Source organism: Empidonax traillii, unplaced genomic scaffold (genome assembly GCF_003031625.1).
Source record: "Empidonax traillii isolate 1590-97213 ecotype Southwest subspecies unplaced genomic scaffold, ASM303162v1 scaffold123:size1378231, whole genome shotgun sequence".
NCBI classification, from domain to species: Eukaryota; Metazoa; Chordata; class Aves; order Passeriformes; family Tyrannidae; genus Empidonax; species Empidonax traillii.
In genome coordinates, this window is record NW_020955316.1 from 871255 (window position 1) to 880337 (window position 9083).

Genomic DNA, 9083 nt, shown 5'->3' on the forward strand with positions numbered 1-9083 from the left:
ATCCTGAGGTTCATCTGCCGGGGCCAAGCACGCTTGGACGGTGGCAGCGAGGTCCTCAGGACGTAGATGGATTGCCTTACAGGGCTAACGAGCTCCATCTGCCCGGGGAGTGTCCTAACCGGGAATCGAACCCAGATCTCAGCGTTGACAACGCTGTGGTTTAGCCACTGCACCACCAGGGACACTCGTCTAGCATTATAGACATTGGATGTGTTGATAGGTGATACTGTAATACTACACAAAACTTAAAAATAGAGTGATTGTTTGAAGTTACCTGCTTGTCATTTGACATGAAGTCATCCACTTCCAAAGTTTTACTATTATAAAGCCGTCCAGAGAGCAACACATCAAACTTACAATGCCGCTTCAATTCACAGGCCTGACAAGACATATTTTTTGGATTTTTCAAGATTATGCGAACATCTGGGTAACAATCCACACGCTCCTGAAAAACAGATTTCAAATAACATTAAATAATCTCTGTAAAATGAATGATGCCTCAAATAGAGTGCTGAGTACTCTGTACTCACGAAAAATTAGTCCAAGAAAAACAAAAGAGATTCAAATCTGCAATCTTTCATCATTCAGTTGTAAACATAGACCTCCATCACTTTCCAACACTTCACTCAGTTCACGTAAACTCACGAATTCTTTCTTTCAGCTTCAGACCTAGAGAATGGCTTCTGCATCGTGGCAGAATTTTTCTCACATCTTTTGGGTTTTTTTTAGGGGGTAGGGGTCTAACTACATCAGTTGTTCTCCTTCAAATAAATACACTGCCTCACTGCACCGGCCAGACCCCATTATTACAGTGATTATTAGATCACCACACCTATCACAGTAATACTATTCTAGTAATATGCATATGATGACTCTGTTCCTGCATAGTGACTTCATTTTTTGTAGTACTAGTAGAAGATTCATGAGCATACTAGTTTATCTATTTGTGGGAGGAGGAAGAAATTTTGTTATAACATTTATCAAGTCATAAAAAAGTCCTTAAAAAGTCATCTGCTGAAGTTAGCAGGAGAAGCATTCAGGTAGCTGAGAAGAGATTCCGCTCTGCTACCTGAATGTTCATCTGGATATCAACACATAAAATATTTCTGATTATTTATAAGCATCAAAACAAATTACGTAAGTTAAAGAACAATGAGTTTCTTCTAAAAAGTATATATAACTATAGCCATTGTTGTACCTTTACAGAGAATTATAGGGTTAAAAAAAAAAAAAGTCAGTAATGCTTTGATTTGGAGCCCACTTCAGTATTCAAAGTAGAATCTACATACCTTGTATCGATCTTTCCAGCGACTTCTAGCAATTAAGTTCTCAAGCCGAGGCTGAATGAAGCGGTCATCCAAATAATGAAGTGAGAGCAACATATCTTGTGCATACTTCTTTTGTCTTGTTCCATCTGGTCAGTGAGAATCATTACTAATTTGTTGACCACCCTTTGTTGTACAAGTTTCTTGAGATAAAAATTTGCAAGGACAGTGCTTCTGCATACTAAAAACTATGAATGATTTTAAGAAATTATTACTCAATATATTTGCTACTGTTACCCATAAAAGTGATCCATGCATCTTTGATAAAGGGATGTATTTAATTATTTTAAAAGTGGTACATGACTAAACTCCACAATTAAGGTTAAAGTGAAAAGCTGTCATCCCAAATAGAGATCCATTGACTCAATCCAATTTAAAAGAATGGAAAAGGAGGAAGAAGGGGAGAAATGTCTTGCTTTTTGTCTAATTTATTTAAGTTGTTCTTAATGCATAAGGGGGGGTGGTTGCAATCCATGAAAACAAGCTGCTCTGAGCTACTTCCCAGCACAAATTTTGCCAACTCTCTTTGTGACTTGCAAAGAGCAGAGAGAAACTGACCTTTACGCTCCACTATCCCAGTCAGATGCCTTGAGTTATGCAGCATAAGTACTTCCAAATACTTACTCAAGCAAAATAAATGAACAAGCATGAGGATGAGTAAAAGAACAACTGTTCCACTACTCTTTCCCAAATACACCCTGGACCCCAGGAATTAAACAGGACTTCCATAGGTGTAGGCCAATGCATACTGTCCTGGAACTTCAGCATGTAGAGATATACAATTTAACACAGCTACCTTCTCATGTCTTCTGGCAATACTGTTACCAAAAAAAAAAAAAACACCAGAACTGAGAAGGACTGCTGTCTATCTAGCTTTCTATATAAAACCATCATAGATTTCATAATTGCAATTAACTGTTTTTCCCTATTCACTTTAAACACACACATTTACAGTATAAGCATGTGCTAGACCATAAAAAAAATCCCTCTCAATAAAAAGCAAGTCTGAACTCTAATACTATAGTAGCTACTCATGATTTGAGCTAATGAAGACATTGGCTTTCCTTAACTCAGAAAAATTCATTCTATGTTACAGAAATACTTTTTTGTAACGCTAGGCTATGTTCATACTATTCAATGTTCATGCACGACCTCCAGCTCCTCCGCAGAGCTCACCGACTTCCAGCACCTTGGTAGTAAATTGCTACATTTTGAAATAGAAGGAAGCTATTACAACATTAATCTGGTAAAGATCACTTATTACTTTTCATAAGCTTGTTTTCACTTGGTGAAACAAAACAAACCAAGCACCTGAAGAACTAGCAATGGTAGATAAAAGAAACATTTAACTCCAAGAATATACAACCTTTATTCTGAGGTCTGTTGGTATACTTCAGTTTCTGTTTCCTCTTAGTTCTGATAACACCAAAATTTCCTCTCTTTGGCACTTCACTGACTCCTCCACAATCTGACACTGACAGTCCTCTCCTTAATCCCATCTTTACAGTGCTTATGAAACTACATGTGAGGTTGTCATTCAGCCCCACTAGGCCAAATGCCAAAAAGCACTTCCCCAGAAAGAACAAGACAAGAAGTACTGACTGATGCTGAACCTTATTCACCTGAAAGCACAAATGTTAAAAAAAAAAAAAAAAAGGAAAGGAAAAAATCAGATACGGAGTCACCGCCATAGCTAAAATTATTTATTACCACATTCCTCAGAAAAAAAACATGGAGCACAAAAGATTTTGACAAATCAGCTGACCTTGCACTGTTTTCATTGAGATATCTGCTTTGAAACTCATTTTGCTTTCATGCTGGAAAGATTACTACTGATCAGCAACACAGAAAGATTTTCCTTCATCTCAAGAAGGCATTTTAAGCCTTCTAGGCTTAAAAGAATTAAGTCTACGTGTTTTTCCAAGATTAGTCTATCTTCACCTTCCCTGCCAAAGTTACAGAGCAGGAAAACCACATGCAGATTTCAGGGCTCAGCTCTATACTCTAATCAGGAGAAACACCCCTCCCTAGACTAAATGGCTTTGTATAACTTTGAATGCACTATTATATTATGTGATTTACTTACCATATAATGAGCTCAGAAAAGTGTCATCAATTGCATTTATGAGCAAAGCCTTTACTATTCTTTTGAAGTGCACATAATGATCACAGCGAGGTACTGGGAAGAAAGCAGTATCATCAGAATTTACCCAAAAAAGGGAAAACAGAAAAAAAAAAAGAAGAAAGCAATATTAGAAGTTCTGTAAGAAGAATTCTTTTTCACATAACTATGAATTTAGAATTTCAAAGTTATTTAAATATGGATTTAGAAATAATTGCAAGGTACAACATCCACACCCTTAAGATTCTACCTTTAAATTGTACTTCATATCCCAATGATCCTACACAACTTTAGCACCCTCAAGTCACATGTGCCTTCAGTAAGAAGAAGAGTGCACAGAAACAGCTACAAACACTAAAAGAAGTAAATGATTTGTTCTATGAATAGCAGAAAAGAATGCAAAACAGAGAAGACCAGGCTTATGTTGTGGATTTCTAGTTGTTTTGGGGGGTTTTGTTGTTGCTGTTGTTCTGGTTTTGTTTGTTTATGTTTTCTATCTTTCTTTCAAATACACACAATTCTGCTGAAGTCTTCATTGGGGAAGAAATACCACCAATGCTTTTGATCACCTAAACTAGCATGGACTGCCCAGTCAGTACATACCTGCTTCTGAACAACAAAATACAGAAGAAAACAGCTCACTTAAAGTTCTGTTTTAAATGTCTCTCCTCCACCCAGAAATAGGTTCTCATAAAAGAACAACTTGAAGAATTTTCTTGCTCTGTGCAGTTTGACCAATTTCGGCCAATGAAGTAAGAAACCTCTCCAGACCTCTACTCCCAAGTTTCACCACCACAGAATAAAAATACATTAAAAAAAAAAAAAAATCCCAAGCCCAACACTCTCAAACTCATGGCAATTTGGACAGAATTAACATAGCTGCTCTTAGCATATATCACAAGATCACAGGATGGAGGATGATGCTTTCAGGTCTTCACAGGAATGACTGTGGCATCAGCAGCCTACTTCATCCTAAATCAGACCAACTTAAAAAATTCTGTGCAATAAAATTTCCCTTCCTTCCCTTGAAATTATACCCTCTCTTAAATTAAGATACTGAAAGACTGCAAAAGTTTACTGTGGAAATCAGACTGTTTCCACAATAAATTGAAGACTTTAGGAATCTGCTTTCAAACTATCGTACCTTATTACTTAGCATTTGTATTTAGCCCATTAATCTTTATAACAGTACTACAAACAAATTATACATACAGAATTACCACTTATTTTGATCTTACACTGTGGGACGTACTGTGACAGCAACTCGCTACTTGACGTATTTAGTTGCATTTGTTGTGACTGATTTTCACTCTTTACGTGCTCTGTGTTGTCATCACCGTCATTATCATCATCTTCATCTTCCTCTACTATAAAATCTTCCATGCTGTCACTGTCAGTTTCACTACCTTCTGTTGGTGTGAGGGGCAAGTGACAGAGCGGTTCCTCTTCTATTTCTGCTTCACTATTAGAATCCTAATTAAATTTTAAAAGGTACTTGAAACAAGAATTTTCAGTATTTGCTCAGATAAAATACTACGTATACTAGCTAAGATTTTTGACCATTTCATTACACTATTTGTTCAATTAACAAGCAGGCACACATTTCCAAAAAATACATCATTCTGTACTAGACAACAATTACTTTCAGATTTAAATTAGCCATCTCCAAGTACCTCTCTTCAGTCTATTTGTAGGAATTACGCTAACATGAGATCTCCAAGTTACTTTACCAGGTATTCTGCTTCCTGATAAAAAGAATTTGACATCTTTTCAGCAGGCACCATTGTTATCTAGTTAATGTGACTATTAAAACGTGACAGAACTACTGATTTGTCATGCATTCAAAACCAAAAAAAATCCCACCGATTTATATCTATTAGTCTTTGCCTTTCCTCACATTAAATATTTTCTCCAGTTAAATTTCAAAGATAAAACCCAGACCTCCCAATTTGCACTGCCGCAAGATCTCCGAGTTGCGCTTTTTCTTGCAAGTTCTTTCAATTTTGCAAACACTTTCTGTTTCCTAGTCGAAACATTCTCTGTAGGGCACGTTTTATCAGGCTGCTGTTCTTCGGAACTGTCATCCTCATCCATTACACAGCGGCGCTTAGCAAAGACTTTTCTAACCAGTATGTCACTGTCCTGACTTTCATCACTGTCATACAGGACAGAGGTGTTTGACCTCTTACGCTTGCCAGGCACAACGCACTCATCCTCCTCCTCATCTGTTCCTGCCGTATTGTGGCCTTTTTCTTCCTTATCTGAAAGACTGCTCTTCACGCAAGTTTCATCCTTTTCATCTATTTCACTTTCTGATGTGGTAGGCTCCTCCTCCTCAGAGGTAGCTGAGGATTCGTCACTGCTGTCAAATAGTATGAGTTCCCTTTTAGTACGCCTCCAGTCGACCCGGGATTTGGACAGCTCTCTTCCTGCTGCCTTATTTCTTGTTTCGTATCTTCTGACGGGTGCTTTTATCTCCATTGGGAGGCTGTGGCAACACACCAAAATACAAAACGGTAAAACAAAGCACTTAATACATTATGCCATTAAAAAAAAAAAAAAAAAAAAAAAAAAAAAAAAAAAAAAAAAAAAAAAAAAAAAAAAAAAAAATAAAAAAAAAAAAAAAAAAAAAAAAAAAAAAAAAAAAAAGAAAAAAAAAGAAAAAAAAAAGAGTACATAGGCATACATATTTTGTTACATACACTTATGACTTGGCAGTACCATTAACAGACACGCGTGGAAACCAGCACCAAACAGAGCTCAAAACTTAGCCTGCATAGTAACTTCCGAAGGCGATACACCTTACTGAAAACATGCAAAGGAGCAGAAGCGCCCGCGCCCAGCGCCGCTTCTGGACAAACTGAGGAACTCAGGTCTGAATGCAGCTACCGGCCCCACCGTCCCCTCCCAACGCTGGAAGCCTCCAGGTCCGTTCTGGACCCGCTCTGACGGGACGGGACCGCTCGCTCGGGACCAGCGCCTTCAGGCCCCAACTGCGCAGCGCCCAGACTCTACACCTCCTGCCCCTTACCCTGCCCGGCCTGCAGCAAGGCCTGAGGGGACCCTCACCGAGCTGTGCCGGCCCAGCTCCACAGAGCGGGACAGAGCGGGACAGGCCAGACCGTTACCGCGCGCCCGTTACCGCTCCCCGTGACCGTTTCCCGCCGCCCGCGCCCCGCTCAGCAGCTGAGCGGAGGCTCCGCCCCCCTCCGGCAGAGTTGCGCGCCGCGATTGGTTAATGCCCCTGTCACTCAGCCTGCCGCTGTGTTTACGGAAGTGCTGCCGGGCTGGGGGTTGGTGTGTGGTGCTTGGGGAGGTGGAAGTGATTGGTTCGAGTCCCGCCTCGGCAGGTCTCAGGCAGCTCTGGCGTGTGGTGGTTTAGTTGTTTTTGTCTGGCCTAGATGCGTTCCTGAGGAAAATCTGTGTGAGCTTATGAAGTACGGCACCTCCCCAAAGGGGCTGACAGGGACCACCGCTGGTCTAGTCCGAGGCGCTCAGCTTCTCTGCACCCACTGGGAACAAACTGGGTGGATTAACGAGGAGCGGCTGAGGGAGTTGGGGATGTTTAGCCTGGAAAAAAAGAGGCTCGGGGGGAACCTTATCGCTCCCCACAACTACCTGAAAGGAACTCATATCCAGGTGGGGGTCGGTCTCTTCTCCCAGGCAACGAGTGACTGGCCAAGAGGAAATGGCCTGAAGTTGTGCCAGGGGAGGTTTAGATTGGATCCCAGGAAGTATTTCTTCACTGAAAGGGTTCTCAAGCATTAGAACAGGCTGCCCAGGGAAGTGATTGAGTCACCATCCCTAGAAGTGTTCAAAAAAACCGCATGAATATGGCACTTGAGGACACGGTTTAGTGGTGAACAGAGTGGTGGTACTGGGCTGATGTTTGGGCTTGATGATCTTAAAGGTCTTCTCCAAACTTAATAATTCAGTGATTCTGTCAATAATGAGCTTCTGCTGTTGTTCTCCGTAAGAGGTCCGTGTAATAGGATGCTGGATTCTGTTCAGAGCTAATATGTTTACAAATACATTTTAATAACAAGATTCATGTCTTAAATTTTCTCTGCTTTGCTTGGTCTGTGGCAGAAAACTGCTGCTACCTTGGAACTCATTCTGCTGACATTTTCTGTACAATTTTAGCAACATCTTGAAATCGTTTCCATGCATTTCTTAAAAAATATCTGGCAACAAAACTACAAGGAGAGGAAATCCTGGAAATGAAACACAATTATTTCTCATCTTATTTGCACAGCAATGCTATGACATTGACATGGCAAAGAGGTGTTATACACGTGGTGGGTTGAATTCTCAACAAAATGTTTATATTGCAAGGATTATCATGATTATAATTCAAGGATTATATTGCATTAAGGGATTTATAGTCCTGGGCTGACATTTGTTTTAATTGCTTTAAATTTAAATTCAGTACGGGAATTTTCAAATAAATAAAAGGATCAGAGTTTCCCCATTATTTAATATTTCCTCCGAAGTGTGGTAGAAGTTAACATTTCGGGGTACTTCTCTTCATCGAGCGTCTTGCTTCCAATGTCGCCACCTTGTGACAAAAGGGGTGAAGGAAACCTACTGGTTTTACGCGTGTAGTACACGAAATAAGGTAGCTAGAATGAAAATATTGTATGTAACTGAAGAAAATGTATAGTAAATAAATTTTTTTACTTGAATGACATGAAGAGTCTTCGTTATGAATACTGGCTTCTGAAGGACAGCAAAGAACTTTTTATTATTCACAGTGCTGAAAGATCTTATATCCTGATTTTTTGGATGATTTTTCAGGGGAGTCTACAGCATGAGGCCATGTGTGTCCTTAGTAGCAGTAGCAGACTTCCAATCAAGAGACACGAGTTTTTCAAACAGATCAGTTATCCTCAAAGCTCTTCTCTAAATTTCTTAATATGTTGCCTACACAGTAAGGAAACTCATTTATCACATAAAAAATAAATTCAGTTGATTTTCATGGGTATACCAAAGCCTTTTTGTGAAGCTTGTGCAATCACTATGCCATGCGGTGGTGATAGCATCGTGCCAGCACTGAGTTTTCTATTTTACTAGGGTATCCCAATCTCCTATGATTTTAGATGACAGAGAAATTAATATGTTGGAAACTTTATTTTAAGTAGCAGCCCCCACTAGCCCCTTCTGTTCCTGTCTGCTTTAGCTGCTGAGTATTTGCTATACTGCTTTCCAACTGATCTGTTAGTTGTCTGGCTGTTGCTATGTTCACACTGGAGTTTCTCTGAAGCTTGAGCTCTTCTGGGGTTCAGTAATGTACAGGATTATATGAACATTCCTTCCATAAAACAGGCCCTTCCTGCTTGGGGTATTCTCCTTTCCCTAAGGTAAGCAATGGGAAGCTCAGAGCCCACAGTTCCCAGGGACTGTTTCCTGCAGCAGTGCAGCCTTTGCAAACACTCTATGACTTCCAGGCATATTGAGCATTAGGCTGGCTCATGCCCAAATAGTAGTGCTGAATTTACCCCAGCTGGAAAAAAGAAGAAGAAAAAACAACTAAACCAAACAACGCAAAAAGCTCATTCTAATTTTTAAACTTACGAGGAGGTCTAGGCCTGTCTGGAACTGGCACAGCATGAAGGTGGCTCTTGCTCTCTGGCAGA

General features: G+C 40.0%; 1 protein-coding gene across 4 annotated transcripts in view; it reads right to left on the reverse strand.

Annotated features, from left to right (window-relative positions):
- The window catches only part of CCDC82 (coiled-coil domain containing 82), a 14777-nt gene extending 8216 nt beyond the window's left edge, over nt 1–6561 (reverse strand). The window contains exons 1-6 of one of the 4 annotated variants that reach the window (XM_027883296.1): nt 6479–6561; nt 5389–5935; nt 4686–4920; nt 3412–3504; nt 1290–1414; nt 275–445 (exon numbers count right to left, since the gene is read on the reverse strand). In XM_027883296.1, the coding sequence (XP_027739097.1) occupies nt 275–445; nt 1290–1414; nt 3412–3504; nt 4686–4920; nt 5389–5928 (1164 nt within the window). In that variant the 5' untranslated portion in view covers nt 5929–5935; nt 6479–6561. Of the gene's footprint in view, nt 1–274; nt 446–1289; nt 1415–3411; nt 3505–4685; nt 4921–5388; nt 5936–6149; nt 6352–6478 lie in introns of those variants that run through there. The other 3 variants (XM_027883295.1, XM_027883297.1, XM_027883298.1) reach the window with 3 other exon arrangements.
- Nucleotides 6562–9083: the final 2522 nt, after the last annotated feature.